Source organism: Macrobrachium rosenbergii, chromosome 21 (genome assembly GCF_040412425.1).
Source record: "Macrobrachium rosenbergii isolate ZJJX-2024 chromosome 21, ASM4041242v1, whole genome shotgun sequence".
NCBI classification, from domain to species: Eukaryota; Metazoa; Arthropoda; class Malacostraca; order Decapoda; family Palaemonidae; genus Macrobrachium; species Macrobrachium rosenbergii.
In genome coordinates, this window is record NC_089761.1 from 69637652 (window position 1) to 69658164 (window position 20513).

Here is a 20513-nt window from a genome sequence, read left to right on the forward strand (position 1 = left end):
ATGCCATAACAGAGTTAGCATAAGTCAATGTGATTAAACCCTGTATGGTTTGTAAGGATGATATTTGCGTGGAGGGAGAGACAGAGAGTGGTTGTTCTCTACAAAGAGGCGACCTGTTTAGTCAATATTCAAAACTGCTGAAGTAACGCATTTCTATATGACTCGATCATCTCGATCAAAGCATTGTTGGGTGGAAAATTCTATTACGTAAGTTGCTCAACATCAATCAGGAATTTTCCATGAGACGATATCTTTTCGTTTTATTATAGTAACTAGAGATTCTTTTGTTCTGAAACTATGTAATAATAAATATTATTATTAACTGTAATTCCACTTCCTCCCTAATTATCGTTTTTAAAGAGTTTTTAAAATAAAAAAATCTCGTGTAAGACCTGTCTACACGCTCGTATGGAAAGCCATGCCCATACAGAGGGATTCATTCTGAGACCAATAGCCGTGCTGAAGAGAGATGCAGTTCTCTCTCTCTCTCTCTCTCTCTCTCTCTCTCTCTCTCTCTCTCTCTCTCTCTCTCTCTGTCAGGACTTCGTATGTCCTGTTGTAACGTAATTGATAATTTTGGTAGACAAGGGTCACTCGTTACTTTTAACTGTTTAATTCCATAGTGAATGTGTCTGAATCGTCTGAACAGTGTATTTTATTAAGTGTACGTAACAGCGCCTCGTAAACACAAAGAATTTGGTACCAAGGTATTGAACATAATTATTGGTTTTTAGTGCACTAAAAATAATATTTACAGTGATTATATGCAAAGTTACCTTTTCCTTTTTTAATACTTTTTTCATGTTGTATGTTTTATGCTTTATCTTTTGAAGAGTTTTACATATATGTGGTGTGTTTGCTATCGCCTTAATGCTTTGCTTTACATTTTTGGTATTTAATTTTTTGCAGATTATATTTCTGTCTCTTTTGTATCCACATTTTTGTTTGATTGATTTAATTGCCTTATTTTGTTTAACACTTGGGAATTAATTTACTTGTATTTCCTTTCAATCAAATTTTGTTACTTAACAATTTAAATTTGACATGAATAAATTTTTGATTAATTAATAAATTAATTTCTGATTTAATTTTGACTGATGATTAATTCAGATTTAATCCAATTTCGTTTTGTTTTCAAGTAATAACAAATTTCCCTGAGACTGTTAATGTCAAGTATAATATTTGAATTCAGAAATAAATTTCTGTATTTTAAATTGTTATATCAGAGTTTCATTTATTGACCCACCAGTAATTTTGCTTTGAATCAGATATAGAGTGGTGAGATGTTTTCCTTCAAGTAATTGAAGTGAGCTCAAACCAGGGAAATAAAAATACTTGACTTTTATAACGTTGTTGGAGTGATGCCCTTTGATTTTACCTCACACCTGTTTTAATGAACTTATTCTGCTTTCTTTCACGATTGATAAGTTTTATAAGGGATCACTGTTGCCTTTAGAGAAATCAGTCTTTTTTTATGTGCGATGAGGGTTCAGGTGTCTGGCTGTTGTGTGGTAACTATAATTGTCAGATAACTGGTAAGTTTGGTAATCAAATATCAAGCACTTAGATACCAGGTTTAATTTGAAGATCAGACACTGGGCACTTCGTCACAATATGTAATTGATGTTTTAATATTATTTGATGTTTTAACATAATTATTTTTTTTATAATTTTTTGATGAACTTATGTCTTTTCCTCCACAACTGGAGAAACAGTTTTTATTATATACATTATTATGTTTTACTGCAAGTTTAATTGTTACTATTGTATCCATTTTATGTTTAATTAAACAATGAGGACAATGTTTGGTAGGTGACCGAGTGATGTATGAAAAACGTAAATATAACAGAGAATAGAGAGAGAGAGAAACGAGACATAGAAAGAGAGAGAAAATAGAATAAGAATAAAATGAGAGAGAGAGAGAGAGAGAGAGAGAGAGAGAGAGAGAGAGAGAGAGAAATAACCAAGCAGAGGTAGTAACAACACTTCTTGTGTTTCGCTCATGTAGCCAAAACACGGCCGCAAGTTAATCAATGGGAATCATTAAGGAATGCTTACACGTCTCACCTGTGAAGCTTAGCTTTTTACTTGAGCCAGAAATCTTAGATGTCCGGTGATGTAATTAGTCCCACCTACTAAGGAGGGTTTAATTCATTTAATTACGCACTGAGGAAGTCCTTAGATACGTCTTCAACCAATTAGATGTCTACCAAAGGGGCATTCCATTTTGAAAATCCTTCAAAAAGGGAAGGATAAAAGCAGAGAGAGCAGAGAAGGAACAGACAGAGGCAGAAGAAGAAGAAGCCTTAGAGAGTGAGGTCGTAGCCTTTAAGAAGAAGAAAGGCTCACACTTTGATTCTTACTTCGCTTCATTTAATTCTGTAAAACTAATGTATATTTTAATTAGTGTGTAATGAAGTGAGAAAGCATGCACTGTGTCTTCTTAAGCCCCCTGGGACACAAAACACTACTAGAACGACAAAAACAGAAAGATAAAGCATCTATAAAGAAAAAATAAACTTCTTGACTTGGACAACGAATAAGGGCATAACAGAAGGTGATAAAATCAACATTGCAAAAAAGATATAAATTAAATTTATATATATATATATATATATATATATATATATATATATATATATATATATATATATATATATATACACACACACACACAATATATATATATATATATATATATATATATATATATATATATATATATATATATATATATATATATATATATATATATATATTTTTATATATATATTTTTATATATATTTATATGTATATATTTATATATAACTATGTACATATATATTTTTAAATTTGTTTATTTATTTATATATTTATGTATGCATTTATATGTGTGCATGTGTTATATATTTATATATATTTATATTATATATATATGTTATATATTTATATATTTGTGTTTGTGTGTATATATATATATATATATATATATATATATATATATATATTATATATATATATATATATATATATTTATTTTATATTTATATATGTATTTATATATGAGTTAGATATTTATATATAATTACATTTATTTATATATTTATATAATTTATATTATATATACATATATGTTATATATTGATATATTTGTATTTGTATATATATATATATATATATATATATATATATATATATATATATATATATATATATATATATATTATATATATATACATAGAAATAATCAACACACAATCACGTGTGGAACAGAAATAAATTTCTGACTCACGTCGGGATCGAACTCAGGTCTTTCATTTCTATACTTTTATATATATATAATTTATATATATACATATAATTTGTATATATTTGTATATATACGTATATTTATGCGTATATATATATATATATATATATATATATATATATATATATATATATATATATACATATATGTAATTCTAATAGCCACAACGCCCTCTTAACTTCTCGAATTCTTCGCGCTTTTTTGGATATGATTGCAAAACCCCATCTACAAAAAAGCTATGACAAAGCAATAAAATTATTTTAAAGAAGCCAAAAGGGAATCATGGCTTTACTATATTAATGGCATAAATTCAATCTATCCCGAATGATATGGAAAATAATGAAAATCTTAATGGAAAACTCTTGAAACAAACGGTAACCTCATAACCCATCCTAACGAGGTTACAAAAAACTGGGGGAACATTCCTCAGAAATAACCAGCAGAAAAAATTATTCTCCACGATTTCAAGATATTCATAATGACCATATTTCTCTTCGTCTTATACTGTCAAATTCTTATTAGGAGGATCTGAAAGGCGCCTTACAGAAATCTACAACATCTGCCTCTAATGAAGATATTATTCTCTATTAAATGTTATACCACCTCCCAAGACAATCTAAGGACTTTAGAATTATTCATGAAATCTGGGAATGAGGCTGTTACCAAAGAGCTGGAAAACTGTCGCACAGCATGTTAAGTGGACTTCTGTAGTAGAAGTGACCCTGGCTTTTTACCTGGTGTGATTAAAACAAGAGGTAGATGTAAAAAATAGGTAATTTTATTCACACTTAACATCTACGTAGCCTACTTAACTTCAGCAGGTCGTACATGTGGAAGCGGTCTGTCTGAAGACCTTTGTCCCTAGAATGGCTCCTCTCTTGAATCGAATAGCGAACAAATTCTGTTGAACTTAAAACACTGTATTCCTCTTTCTATCAGCTAAGACGATTTGGGACCCGAAACTTGCCTTGCCTTTAGTCCCGTTGCTCTCTCTCTCCCTCTCTCTCTCTGACTACTATATATACGACTGCCTCCAGCTCTCAGAAATTCCAGCATAAATCCATACACACACTCCCCAAGAGAAGTCTGAAAATGTCTCCAATAAAGTGTGTAAAATCTATAATAAAATCATAATGACGTGCTTTACATAGGAATCAAACATAAAATAAATTTTAAATCTTACTAACAATCAAGTTCTAAATAAATAAGCAGCTAAATATTAACGTTATTAGCTAACATCCCAGAATAATACTTAAAATTAAAGATGTCTATTCTCGAAACAAAGGAAATTCACATAAAATAAGCCTCCTCATAAATTATACTTAGACAAAAACTGCTACATTCATCCCAGTAACCCCAAGTGAAATAATTATGCCTCCAACCTGCAGCTACCAAACAACCAACAACTCTCATCAGTTATATATTTAAGTTGATAGAAAAAATTGTTAACACCAGACCTGTATTGCACTGGAAACCAAAAATCTGCTCTCACCTTTGCAGGAATACCTCTTGACGCTTTGGCATTATAAAGCAATAAGTAACATGGGTACAAAAGGAAATAAGATAAGTTCTTCAAATCAGCGCGATACATTAGAGTTTGAACTAGGAATCACAATCTAATCCCTTCCAACTGGAAGATGTCCCATATGGTAGTTTGTTCACAATCGCTTGTTTTGCTGTGGCTATGAACAACATTCTGGAGACATTTCTGCATAATATCCAAAACTTATCACTAAAACAATGAGTTGCAAAAGATGTCTCAATGACTGAAATCTCACTCTACGACACATCTTCACAACCTAAGACTTAACTTTTTACTGTTCCAAGATGATGAGAACAGCATTTTTAGTCCTTATGAAAATTATGAAGGTAGTTACAGCCACAATAAGAGATCCTTGTATATTTGATACAACTCAGTTATTTAGGAATTATTCCTTTCAATATTTACAATACCCACTCGTCTAACCCACACCAGGTCGGTTATTTGGTGGATGGCTGAAGTGCATTTATCAAACGTAAGCCAACAATGCTGCACTCGAGCCACTTTCAGACGGCAATAACTCTTAGGTAAACCAAATATATCTAAGAATTATATTATGTCAAGTTTTACTTGGCACTTGTGCGACCCTCAGTTATTGCAAATCGGCCATCTCTGAACAAGAAGTGTCTGAAGAAGTACTGTCATTTTCCTTTCTGCAGCATACCTAAACTCGTGGAAATGCTGTAAAGGTTTTTACTGATTTTTTTAAATAGGATGTTGGCCCTGAGTTTGGAGCTGGTTTAGCTGATGCTGAGCACAGCAGCTCTTTGAGCTTCTTATTCTGATTTTTTTTTTTTTGCTAAATTATTTCCAATCCTAATCGTGTCAGAAGATTTTGTAACTCATCTTGACAGAAATTTTGTCATCTAGCTATTCCCTTCATTCTTAAATGTAATTTCATAGTGGCTGCTTTTATACTATCATGGTCAGGAAGTTAAATTTTTCTGGTTACAAGCATGCACAGGTGTGATAGACAAAGAAAAAGTAACAGCTTCAAAAAGTGACTTCATCAAGCAACATGCCAAGAATGATTTCGGGAATGACAAAATCAGCTTTTTCATGGGGCTGTAGTACTCTGCCAGGATAGGGAACTACCTCCTGCTGTCTGAATACAGCCACACTTGTGTATTATTATAATTATTATTATTATATTATTATTATTATTATTATTATTATTATTATTATTATTATTATTATTATTATTATTATTCAGAGCATGAGCCCTATTCATATGGAACAAGCCCACAAGGGTCACTGATTTGAAATTCAAACTTTCAACGAATATGGTGTTGTTATAATATTAAAGCTGGGGTCTTTCTAGATTAATGGGGTACAGTATACTAGGATGATACGCAACTTACCTTAATAAGCACAAAAATCTGGACTCTGGCCTCGTGGTCACCTAAAATTATAAACAATAAAATACGGCTGAAGGCCTACTTCAAGAGGGGAGTGACTAGATAAACTCTGGGGTTTAGCATAATTCATTATATTTACTAAAGAAAACACATCAGAAGAGTGGCAGAGTAATTCTGGTGTAATAAGGCGAAGAGCAAATGACCGGGAATTTCTTGGAGGGAATACAATGGGTTGCCCGCTTTAAAGGGCTTAGAAAACGAGGTAGTGGGGGCCACTACATACACATGATGATAAGCAGATCCACAGCTGAATACTCCTAATCTGCAATCGAAACACTTATGGTTACTCAACCGAAACTAGCACTGTAATGAAGAAATCGAGGAACTGCATAGAAGATGCCTAGACTGAACCCGATTCCAGTGACTCGAATGTCATACGATTACGTTACACTTCTCCTAAATGCTTTGTAAATTAAACAGCACAAAATATAAAAAGCAATACAGGTCTCACTGTAGGAATATCACACTATAAAAAGAAAAGGAAATTCGTTGAAGGCGAATAGGGAACGTGGCTGACGAAAACCTTAAACCCTGGTACTTTACTTTAATTAGGAGCTGAAGTTCTCTTCCTGCGCGTGCCAGCGAGAGGGAGGGCAAGCAAATTAGTTCACACCGAAAGTTACTTTGGTTACTGCTGCCAGCCACATGTAGGAATTAGGCAGTTTAATGGAGCAAGGAACAGAACTTCTGTCCTCTGTGGCCGCCTAACAATTCTAAGAACGAGCGTCTCTCTCCAAGGCCCTTTACAGCTTCGGGAATTGCGTTTTTTCTCCTGCTAAGTGGGGTTTGGATCGTTCTGCCCACATGGAAATGCGGGCAGCATGGCTGAACTTTCAAGGTGGTGGAAAACACATGTTCAACACATGGACAAGAACGAGATTAAAGTGGTTTCCCCCCGCCCCCAAGGCAGTGGTGAGAGGTTTTTTGAGGCGAATTTGCCTACAGTGAATCATATTAAGTTGAAAGAATTAATTGCTTAGTCCTTTTTCCTTTGACTTATTTCATGGAATATGGCATATGAGAGGATACTCTTAATAGTGTTCATCTGAAAAAAGTAACAGAAGGTAATACGAAATACAAAAAGAAGAGATCAATTATTAGAGAAGAAAAAATAAATTAACAAATTAATAAATAACCAAATAAAATGTGGGCAAAAAATTAAAATACAAGAATTGTTTTAGGATAGTTATGTATTGCATATCCGCTTGAACTATTGAAGTTCCAATTGCAGTAATTCATAGGTTTTTTTTTTAAATGGCTGGTCGTTCTAAGCACACTGAAGGCTTCTCTGAGGCACTTGCTAGCCTAGTGCCATAAGCGTATGGAATGATGACTAAGGTTCCTCTTCAAGTTCCACTGTGAACAGGACCCATGTACAGTACAAATTTTCAAGAGCAAGCATTTTCTCCTTCAGTGGTATTTCCGAGTTTATTGAAGAGGCTGGTCATTCAAAACATACTGGTTTTTCTTTATTCATTCTTTTATTGGTTATTTAAGTTTTGCCCTGCTTTCATTATAATTTCATGGCTCAAAGACGGGGCCATAATAAATGTATAAATTACCAAAATGCCATTATGGAGCTAATTTTCACCATGGATATTTTCCTTACTTCCTTTTCATTAATTTAACAAATGAAGCATTACCAACATTGATGAGTATAACCACTGTACTGCAAATTGGTGGCAGTAAAAAATCAAAGCAATCCCTAGCCAAAGGGATTCTATACTATACTACACCCAACCAGGCCAGCCTTCAATACTACATGCAAGCAACTGGGAAAATGCAGCAGCTACGCTTAAACTTCTCACAAACACATCATGCGCCTGTGGGCTGTGACCCTTCTCCAAACTGATTTGAAAACTGGAGATAAATGTTACACACTACCCTATTTCATGGGAAGTTATTTGTTGATGTAATATTCTGTTAACTGCACCTGCCAATAAATTACATCTCATTACCATCTAATTCTAGTGTCCTATAAACCAAACATACATGAGTCATAAATATTAACTCATGTCTTGTTCTGGTTAATAATACAAAAAAAAAATCTGGAAAATACTCAACCAATATTATTTTTAATAGCAGCGTTCTAGTTTCCAACTAACCTTTAGTGGGCAAGCCAACCCAGTTGAGGTACCTGGCAAGCTTCATAGCAATATAGGTCTTTCCACGCGCAGGCAGACCCACCATGGCCACCACGTGAGGAATGTTCACGTATTCCATACCAGACTCTGAAACAGGTCAAAGGAAAACCATTGGTACAAGAGGTCAAATACATTCTCCCTTACAAGATTATGAACATCGCCAAGTTAATTCAAATTTTCAAACATGCGTCACAACAATGGCTCGACAGTGAATCTACATACAAGCATACGCACACACACACACACATATATACACACACATATATATATATATATATATATATATATATATATATATATATATATATATATATATATATATATATATATATATATAATGTCAAAAGTTACTGAATATACATATATATATAAAGCATTTATATACAATAAAAATCGAAAATTTTATAACAACACTCATGTTAAAACTTCAACAGGAAGCCGGAGGAGTCCACATTTAGAGCTGGTTTTAATTTTCTTATGTACAGAGATTCTGCTAATCTAACATCACTTTCAACTATACCTCTAAATATGATATTGAAATCTTCAACATTTACATTAATATTTCAGACCTCATGGCAGTGGTCCCTTATGGCTAAATATAAAGGCTTTGCCAACGGCCTCCCAGTTCTACAACTCGCCCCCTTATGATCATGAAATCTGAAATACAGTTTTAATAGATAAGCCAACGTACTGTACACTCGATGGCACTGAGGACATGCATATTTGTATACAATTCCCGATTCATAAGAAGGTGGCAATTTTTCCTTAAGGTTAACAAAATTCTTAATTTTGTAGTTGTTATAGAATATTACTGAAGGGTTGGTTTGTGGAAAATATTTGCTAAAAATTGAATACATTTCCTTCTTTAAAAATTCGTATGTTTTGTCGTTCAGCAATGGCATTTTGAAATAAAAAGTCATCTTTTTAGGACCAAATGGTTTTGCAGGTTGTGTGTACATTCTGTTTAAAAAGACTTACTTTGTTAAAGAACAACTTATCGGTAAAACCATTATCAATAAAAAAGACTCTTCAAGAACAACAGTTCTTTATGAAATAATTCATATGTACTGGTAAGTCTAAAAGCTCGAAAAAAGTGTTAAAAGTATATATTTAAATGTCTTATTAACAAGCTCTGAAAAAATTCACCCCTAGACCAATAAATGTTGGTTTCCTATAGACCGTAATATTGAAATCAGTACTTTGTCACGAAACGAGTACATCTACAAAAGGTAACTGACTGTTTTGCTCTAATTCAGTGGTAAACTTTATCTTATTATGTTTTGTATTCATGTAGGCTAGTTTAGCTAAAAGCAGGATAGCTTGCTCATGGAGCAGCCCATAAAGCTGGCTTCAGCGTCCCTCTTGTTTTAATTATGACGGTGTACGGACGGATTTGTAGCGTCCACAACAAAAATAATACAATAAATCACATTACAGTAACATTAAAACCATTTTAATTGATTTACAGTTGTAAAAAGTGACAATACAATAACATTTACATTAAACACTTGGTTTTTTTCGTGAAAAATAAAATAGGAATGCGGGTATACGGATTACGAGATTAGGAGGCGGGGTAGGGAGGGGGGGCAGAGGCGAGGCGAAAGCTCGTGATTTAAAAGGTTTTGTTGCCATGGTCTGGGCCATTTCTTGTGTGGCGTTTTATGACATAGGACGTCTGCTAGGTTAGGTGGGAGTGATCTTTCCGCTTGCTTCCAGTGTTGGTTTTGGCAATAAAATGCAAACAGATCCTGCTTTAATTAGGCGATAGTTACCATGCTCTGTGTAGCCGATGTCTGTATTCTCCACTAGTTCTGGCGTCGCCTCGTGGGTTTGCGGTTGTGATGGTCTACTGTAGCCTACATAGTGCTGGCGAATGGATCCTTTTTTTCGGTGGGCCTGTGGGGCTCTTTTTAGGATTGTGGAAGCGACATTGTCTTTTTTTATGCTATAAATCCGTCAGCACACTAATAACACAACAGGACGCTTTATCATGACGACTGACAGAACAGCTCTGGTTTTGTGTTCCCAATAAATGGAACAGAGTTCATTTTCGTCTTATTACCCAACAAGAAAATTTGGAAAAACATAAAAGATTCAGAAAATATTGCCAAACTAATAAGCGGGTGATCAACAACCGGTGAGCCATAGAATTCAACGAAATCTGCATACAAGAAACATTTTGCTCCAAAAGCATCCATATATACTGTATATTATACACACGCACACACACCCTCTTATATATATATATATATATATATATATATATATATATATATATATGTGTGTGTGTGTGTGTGTGTGTGTGTGTGTGTGTGTGTGTGTGTGTGTGTGTGTGTGTGTGTGTGTGTGTGTGTGTGTTTGGGGCAAAATTGTTTATTCCGAGGATGGGTGAATTTGATATGAAATGACATTTGCAGCTTAATGTTTATGAATGTAACAAATGTCACGGCATATGTGACAAAAATTCACAAACAGCTACGTTTCAAACCTACCAAGTGGCTATACTAGTGGAGGTGGGTCTTCAATACAAAAAGAAAAACCTGAATTCGACAGGCATAATATGTACTGTACGACAGAGTCGGTATCAACTCAAGCTCCCTTCCGCCAGATCACCGTAGCATGACTGAACTGAAGAGTCGTCGTTGGCGGCGCCAGCCACTCGGCACGGCTCGGCGGTTCAACCGTTCAACAAGTATACAGTATAGTAGGCTAAGTGCACTTGGTGGCGGGTGGCTCATCACTCGTGTTTTTAAAATGTGGAAGGGTCGTTAATGAGGTCGTTAATATACTTTCGAGATAACTAACTTACGACGTCACAGGAACAAATCTAGTTTAATTACACTGTTAGGATAAAACAATTTAGGCCAATCGCTGGGACCTATGGGGTCATTCAGCACTGACAGGGATATTGATGGTAAAAGTGTAACAGGAGGAAAACTTGGCAGTTGCACTAGAAACAATTTTTAGAGAGGTTGGAAAATCAGATGGAAGGGAATATGAACTGAGGTACAGTAAAAGAAATGAAAGAGGTTGCAGCTAGGGGCCGAAGGGACACTGCAAAGACCCCTAAGTAATGCCTACAGTACACTACGTGAGGTCCACTGACGGTGCTACCCCACTACGGAGCATTTCATTCATTATGCATGACTCTGATCCATTCCATTAGGAAGCCTTTTCTCAGCGGCCCGCCCAGTGAGTACTTTCACTTAGAAGGCGCCGCAGACGTCTTTAATAATTAACCTACTCATCCTAGACCCTTCATACATTTACTGCAAAATCTCAAAGTGAGCGCTTCATTTGTTCAATAAACGGACTTAGGATTGTTTATTAATGACTGCACAATAAAACAGGTACGTTAGTAGCTTCATTTTGTCAATATCCTCACTCAGGATTGTTTATCAGTGGCTGCACAGTAAAACAGTAACCTAAGTTGAATTACTCCCACTTTTCATACATAAACCTCCGACTTCTATCATCAGTTTGTACGTTCAGATTACTTCCAACATGTACAATTATAAATTTCTCTTTTAAATTAGACGTTTTGCTTGAATGTCAGTTCATTCCTGAATTTTCTTCATCCTTACCCCTATCCCTACCCTATAGGGTTGGTTATCTTGATGACTCTTCTCGACAACTATATATTTCTTCAAAAAGCATCTTCCTCTGTTGAATCCTTCTTCTCCAAATCCTCATTCATCCTATCCAGCCATCTCATTCATTGGCCCTCTCTCTCTCTCTCTCTCTCTCTCTCTCTCTCTCTCTCTCTCTCTCTCTCTCTCTCTCAATCTTCTAACCCTGACAGTATCCACCCAAGCGCTCCTTACTCATCCTTACCACATGACCATACTATCTCAGTCTCGACTCTCTTATCACATCAGTAATCTTTACCACCCTGGTACTTCTAATTTCTCCAGTTTCCAGCTTCTTATGCAGTGAAATCTCTAAAAGCCACTTAATCTCTGCTCAATCCAGCTTCTATTTCTCTTTCCTTTTTAATGCCCATGTTTCTGAACCATACATCATCACTAGTCTGATTTCGGTACAGCAGATCTTTATTTTCAGTTTATCTGGCATTCTTTGAGGACACACACACACACACACACACACACATATATACTACCCCTTCAACTTTCTCAATTTCTCCTACGCTGCTTTTATCCTACTTTCAACCTCAGCTTTGCATTCTCCCTCAAAGCTTAAAGTAGATTATAAGTATTTGAAATTCCCTACCTATTTTAAACCTAGGCTTCTTCCATCTATAAATAATCTATCCACTCCCTGCTTACTGGACACCATAACCTCAGTTTTACCCACATTTACCTTCGCGCCACCCACTGTACAGCTCTTCAGTCTCTACAGTAAATCACCAAATTGTCTGCATACGACAGTTCTCACAGATTGTCATTCCTAATCCCTTTACTCAGTACACCCATGACCAGTACAAACAGAAACTGGCTAGGTGCTGACCATTTCTGTTTTGCCACAGGTTGTTATCATTGCTGTTCTTGTACTTTTATACATCATTTCACCCCACCTAGCCAACTTTTCTGGGACCTTACTCTTTTTTCAGCACCAAAGCACTACCTCCCTTGTTATTCTATAAAATGCTAAATCTTAAAGTGCACAGTATCCACAGCATAACTTCCAAGTACACTCCAGCCTTTTTTCCAGTAACTAAAGACAGCATCAACTGTACATCCACCCCCAATAAAACCATATTGTTTTTCACCAATTTTCACAATTGCTTGTAATCTCTTATCAGGTATCCTTTCAAAAACCCTCAAAAAATGTCCTCTTAGTATGATTCCTCTATCATTACCATAGTCCATAATCTCTCTCTTCTGTTTAAACACATTTACCATCAGACTTTCTTTCCAGACATTTGGCATTATATCCTCCTCCAGACTGCCCTGAACAGTTCCAGTATCCAGTATTCTTCCCCCAATATGCCATGTACACTCAATATTTCAATCAGCACCACTGATGGACCTGGTACTTTGCTGTTCTTCATTTTACTTATAGTCTTCTTTACTTCTGCATATTGTAATTCTGTTACTGGCCCATCCACCCCCACCCCTACCTCCTCCAAATTCCCTCTTTCATTTTCTGTGGTTGAAAGGTTCTTGTATCAATCTGACACTCTCCATTTTATGTTAACATCCTTATATAACTCTAGATCTTATCTTTCCTTTCTTACTGAATTTCCTTAATTAGGGTTATTAAAGCATTATGTATGCCCCATTCATCTCTGTTAGGAATATTGCTCTTATACGAGTGTTTGATCATCTTTTGCTTCGCTTATCAGTGAGACTAAACCGGCCCTTCCCTCTCTCCAGTAAATACAATTTTGGCAAGTGTTGAGCTGTACTTGGGATGGGGTTCCTCCTCACCAGTAATGTTAAATATCTGCCAGGCCATTTAATCTTACATTTACACTTTGGAACCTTTAATGTTCTAACTGCACAGACCAACGACATTTGTTCCCTCTATTACTTGTTATGGAATATCTTCCTACATCTGTTTTCCCTGCCTTTCACGGTCGTTCACACTACAAGAGAAAGGTTTATTGCTTCCTTCTTAGGTACCCCTAATTCTCCTGTTTTTTCTTCTTTCTCTTTCCCAAATATATAACACATTGGGCTCCAAGTTCCATCAATCCCATATGGATTGTCTTCATAAGGGATAACACTTCCTTTCTCTACTATCATTTAGGGTCGGGGTATCGTGCTCATGCCTACTCCTCCTAGGCTGCATCCACCACAGCCAACTGACTACCAAGTACACAAATTACTCTTCAAGTTCAACGGAGTTTACGAAACTTTAATCTTTGGTCGTGGTCAAGCTGTTAACTTGACTTAATTCAGATACTCCTAATAGAGGCTAGATTCCTGCTACAGACATTGTAATTTCTTCATTTGGCTCTTCACTTCCATCCTAGCTTTGTAATGACAGGCATATCCAAAAACGTGTGAAGAAATCGAGAAGTTGAAGAGGTCACAGTGGTTATTATACACATTTATAATATATATATATATATATATATATATATATATATATATATATATATATATATATATATATATACTATACTGTATATATATAGTGTACATATATATATATATATATATATATATATATATATATATATATATATATATATATATATACTATATATATATAGTGTACATATATATATATATATATATATATATATATATATATAATTATGAATAGGTATGTGTCAGAGAAAATATAAATGGGGACAGACTGGCTTTGCACTGTCTGTGATATCACATCGCCCCCTACCCTGTCCAGAACTAAATCAGGCCAGGACATCTTAAAACGAAAAGTGGCATTACAGAAAAATACCGACATTAAATAACCGATAATGAAGGCTACCATTTGTCCACGCGATGCCAGAAGAAGATGTTTATCCCAAAACGAAAGTTGCTAGTCACGATTATTTAGCCCTTTTGAACGCCGAGTCATCATTTTAGCAATGAGTCACAAGTAAATTCAATCCCCAAATTCCAGCATTAAGAACGGGTCCATTCTAGCAGAATTATGGAAATCCTGACATTTTCGCCTTTTGACCTTGTGACCTATTTTTATATCCACGTGTTTCACTTCCCGAACCGTTACATTCCACCTGCACCGATAACAACCGTTGAACGAAAATGTACAGTCTAAAAAGTGGAAGTGAACAATAATGAAAAGGAGTTGTCCCCCATAGAGATGAAAACTTGGTTAGCTTGCCCAAAATTATACCACGCTTTTAGACTTGTATATCTTGTATGACTATCAGACGTGATTGTGTGTTGATGATTTCTATATATATATATATATATATATATATATATATATACTATATATATATATATATATATATATATATATATATATATATATATATATATATATATATATATATTATATATATATATATATATAATCACATATAAATATCTTAAAAAATGGCATTATAGAAAATACCGATATATATATATGAAGGTTCCTAGCCGAACGTCGAGTCATCATTTTAGCAATGAGCAAAGCATTCCTGATGCAGAGTTGGAAGTAACAAGGCACCAGGGCAGAGAGTGTTGAGATTATGTGCAGAGACTATCAGACAGTAAAGGTCCAAAGTGATTTGTGAACTTTAATAAAAATTTCTGAGTAACCAAAGACTGGAAGTAGGCACCAGGGCTAAGTTAGAAATCTGAGTCCAAGTTTACTGACTTTTAGAACCTACAATGTGCCATATAAGCTACAGACTCAGTTACTACTACCATTCAAGATGGAAAGTTTATACAAATTTTAAGACACTAAATAAATGTACAAGGGAAACATAGTTTTCATTGAAACCAGGATTTTAAAAACATTGCCTTCTCCAAGACAGATGGCATCTAAGCACAATAAGGCAAGTTCAAAAGAAATCACACTCCAAGAAAATTTGTTCCTACTTATATGAAGCCCATAATGAAAGAGATAGAAGTTTTTCAAGAAATGAATTCTAATATATATATATATATATCCTCTACTAATATATATATATATATATATATATATATATATATATATATATATATATATATATATATATATATATATATATATATATATATATATATATATATATATATATATATATATATATTGTTATGTGTGGGGCTTGGCTGATGAGTTTATTAATTAATTAATGCAATTTATGGGGCCCTGTGTTGCAAGGATACATGTAACCTGTCATTTAAAGCTAAAAGTTAACCTCAAAGACTGACAATTACTTAATTAAATAAGGTCACCAGTCGCAGAAAAAAAAACAATGCAGGGAATAACAGGTTACTCTGCAACACATGGATTACATCAAACCCCCCAACTGGTCCCGACAAAGAATGTGCAGTTATAGTGAGGAAATTACATGAACTTTCGCCCATGTTGGACACAGTCAAGTTTCCCCTTGCTGCAAGTAAAGTTATAACACAACGGACGTCTGTACTACTATATATCGTATGCAATTTAGTACTGGTAAAGGCTATTTCTCTTCCGAACAATGGGATCGAGACACAAGGTTGCCTGAAATTTACTTGACTTTCCCTAAGTCCTACTTACTGCACGGGAATAGTTTACACAGTCACTAAGCAATATTAATTATTCTTACACTAGACTTCATAAAAGTAAATTGGTTATACCATGTTCTCGTGGATGGTGGCGAAGTGGTGAAAACAAAGGAAAATTGAAATACAGAGAAGAGATACTAGCAATCCATTTAAAATTTGGCAAATCTCAAACTTACCATTGACGTGGTTGTTTTGCGCATGCAACTGATGATCAGAAGTCTTGAAAATGGCCGTTCGTCTCACTAATACCAATGAAACAGTAAGAGGGCAAGTACAAAGAATTAGTTACACACCACGTGTGTGTCTCGCGCAGTATAGAGTCTCTCTCTGACCTCTTTTGGGGTCTAAAGCTGGGTTGTTTTCGCATCAGTATGTCTTTATGCCTCGGGCAGTCTGAAAATTTGGCAAACATCACCGATCCATAGAATATGGAAAAAGGAGCTTAAGACCACCTTTACTAAAGGTTACTTGGTAAGACCCTCCCTATGGTGTTAGGCCCCTAATGGTAACTAAAGATGTTACTTTTTTGAAATACACCCAGCCTATCTCTGCCCACGAAGCGGCCCTTAACATAGGCAGAGACGTCTTTCTGTCTTTGTTAGAATACTATTCTTATTTTACTGATGCAGAGAGGGTGAACAGCAGAATGCACGAGGTGATCTCCTGTTCCTTAGGCCAACAGCCACTTGCGGGGGCAGGTCCCAATGACTATGACACATGACCAGTGTGTCACTAGGCCCAATGTTTCAACTCCCCAGCATGAGGGCTGGTACCTATTCTCCTACTGAACCTCTCAGGGTTTTTTCAGACTGCTAGGTTGACGGGCTGGTGAATTTTGCAGTGGGGCAATCCAAGCCATCACTGGGCAGCAGGATTTGAACCTGGCCCTCTCGACATATACATATATATATATATATATATATATATATATATATATATATATATATATATATATATATATATATATATATATATATATATATATATATATATATGTATGTATGTATATATATATATATATATATATATATATATATATATATATGTATATATTATATATTATATATATATATATGTATATATATATATATATATATATATATATATATATATATATATATATATACATATATAAATACTATATACAGTATATATATATATATATATATATATATATATATATATAATATATATATAATATACAATATATATATAATATATATATATATATAAAATATATATATATTCTGTATAAATGTATATATACAATATATATATATATATACTGTATAAATGTATATATATAAAATATATATAACATGAAATTTTTATAAAACCGTGATTTACATACAATCATGAAGCTACAAATGTCACTTAATAACAAATTCACACTACCTTGGGAATATCCCCGATGGGGAATTATCACCGTAGGGGAACTTATAAGTGATAAATTCCTCGACACAGTTACTTTCCAGCAACTCCAGTTGACGGTCGACCCACTGAGCCATCAAGAGAAGTATAAGTTAATGCCGAGTCTGCCGTACCTGTTTACCCGTCGAGAGCGGTCGAAATTATACTTAGCTTCGGCATTAACGCACCTCCACCATGATAGCTCATTGGTACATTTGGAACACACAGCTCTTATTATGAAATTTTTATCACACTGTGATTTATATACAATCATGAAGCTTCAAATGTCACTTAATATCAAATTCACGCTACCTCGGGAATATTCCCGATGGGGAATTTTCACGGAAAGGGAATTTATAAGTGATAAATGGATCGGTACTGCCGGGTTATTACGCAATAACCCAACACTTGTAGCTTCATGATTGTATATAAATCACAGTGATAAAAATTTCATAATAAGAGTTGAGTGTTCCAAACGTACAATGAGCTTTTATATAATATATATATTTTAATATATATATGATATATATAACATATATAAAATATAAACATATATAATATATATAATATATATATATATATATATATATATATATATATATATATATATATATTTATACATAATATATATATACATAATGTATATATATAATATATATATATATATATATATATATATATATATATAATATTATATATATATGTAATATATATAATAATATATATATATCTATATATATATACATTATAAATATGTATATATATAAAATATATATATTGTCTGCAATATATATATATATATATATATATATACTGTCACAAATGGTCTGTACCAAGTACTGTTATTACACAACTAGTCACAAAATCCAAAAATTTACCTCACTTCAGAATTACAGATACCTGGTCCCTCATAAAAAAATATATATATATAATATATATATTATACATATATACTTATAAATATATATATATATACATATTATACATCTATATATATATTATGTATATATATATATTAAAGTATATATGTATAACTATATATATCTATAATATATATATATATATATTCACCTTATATATATATATGTATATATATATATAATTTTATTATATATATATATATATATATATATATATATATATATATATATATATGTGTGTGTATATATATATATATATAAGATATATAATATCCAATATATATATAACATAAATATAAATATATTATATTATAATATATATATATATATATATATATAAACTATATATATTTATATACTTCTATATATAATGTATAATACATATATATAATATACTGTATAATATATATATAATATAGATATTTTATTTTACAGGCAAAATAATCTTTTGACACATTTGTAGGTTAAATAAAAGGCAAATAAAGTAAAGAAACAAAAATTGTTTTTATTTTGAAAAGTACATATAATGCCTTTTTTTTCATATAATGCCATTTTTGTTTTGTTTCTTTATAATGCCATTGTTTTTCGTTTTTTTTCAGTTGCTGCCATGAATTGGATCTGGTGAGTATAAAAACGTCTTTCATTGTGGAAACGTTTATCAAAACAAACGAATCTGTAACTGCAACACAAAGAGCGTTCGTTTGCACTTCAATCTTAGTAGACATGATCCTGTATCAGCTCAAAACACGATCTTGTTATGGGTTACCAACTTCAGAGCTACTGGATCTGCATTGAAACGAAAATCAACTGGCATCGATGATGATTAACCGGCCAGAACTCCAGAAAATGTGGCAGCGGTAAGAGCTTCAGTTCAACAGTCTCCACTCCGTTCCACATTTAAATGCACCCAGGCTCTTAGACTTTCCGAGAGAAGTTGGCAAAGAATTCTTCACAATGATCTTCAATTGCATCCATACAAAATGATGTTGGCACAAGAACTCAGCGAAAGAGACACTGAAAGGAGAGCATTGTGTTTGGAAATTCAACATGTCCCCATGCAGCAGTTGTGTTGTTCAGTGGCGAGGCACATATTTTTCACCTGTGTGGCGCAGTGACTAAGCAAAACTTCAGATAAATTATAGAACAACCCTCGTGAGTTGCATGAATTTATATTTGCATTGTCCTTTCGGGTGACTGTGTTGGTGTGCTGTGGCACTTTTCAATATATGGGGTCCGTAGCTTCTTGAAGAAGATGTGGCGTTACAGTGACTGTGAACAGCTGATCGATATTAGGGAGATGCTAGACTTTCTCAGACCAAAATTGAATATGCTCCACGATATGGGCAATGTTTGGTTTCAACAGGATTGGGCAACAGCCCACACTTCGGCGAATTCCATACGATGGGTCTTTTGAATTGAAGAAGCTCCTGGTCATTTGATCTCATTGCGTGGTGACATTTGTTGGCCTTTAATTCTCACCTGATTTAGATAGATTTTTTTCTCTGGGGATACACCTCAATATAAAGGTATACATATAATGCCTCAATCTATTGAACAACTTAAATGCAATTCGTCAAGAAATTACTGCCATTCCACATGAAATTTTGAGTTATAGACAACTTTTGTGATAATACTTCAACAAAGTGGACAATAATGGATCCAATTTGACTGATT

The 20513-nt window shown here is 33.7% G+C and overlaps 1 protein-coding gene across 8 annotated transcripts in view; it reads right to left on the bottom strand.

Annotated features, from left to right (window-relative positions):
* Positions 1 to 20513, bottom strand: part of LOC136850270 (6-phosphofructo-2-kinase/fructose-2,6-bisphosphatase 1-like) — a 302586-nt gene that overhangs the window by 174044 nt on the left and 108029 nt on the right. For all 8 annotated transcript variants that reach the window (XM_067123949.1, XM_067123952.1, XM_067123950.1 and 5 more), the window contains exon 2: positions 8354 to 8479. In XM_067123949.1, the coding sequence (XP_066980050.1) occupies positions 8354 to 8479 (126 nt within the window). The remainder of the gene's footprint in view (positions 1 to 8353; positions 8480 to 20513) is intronic.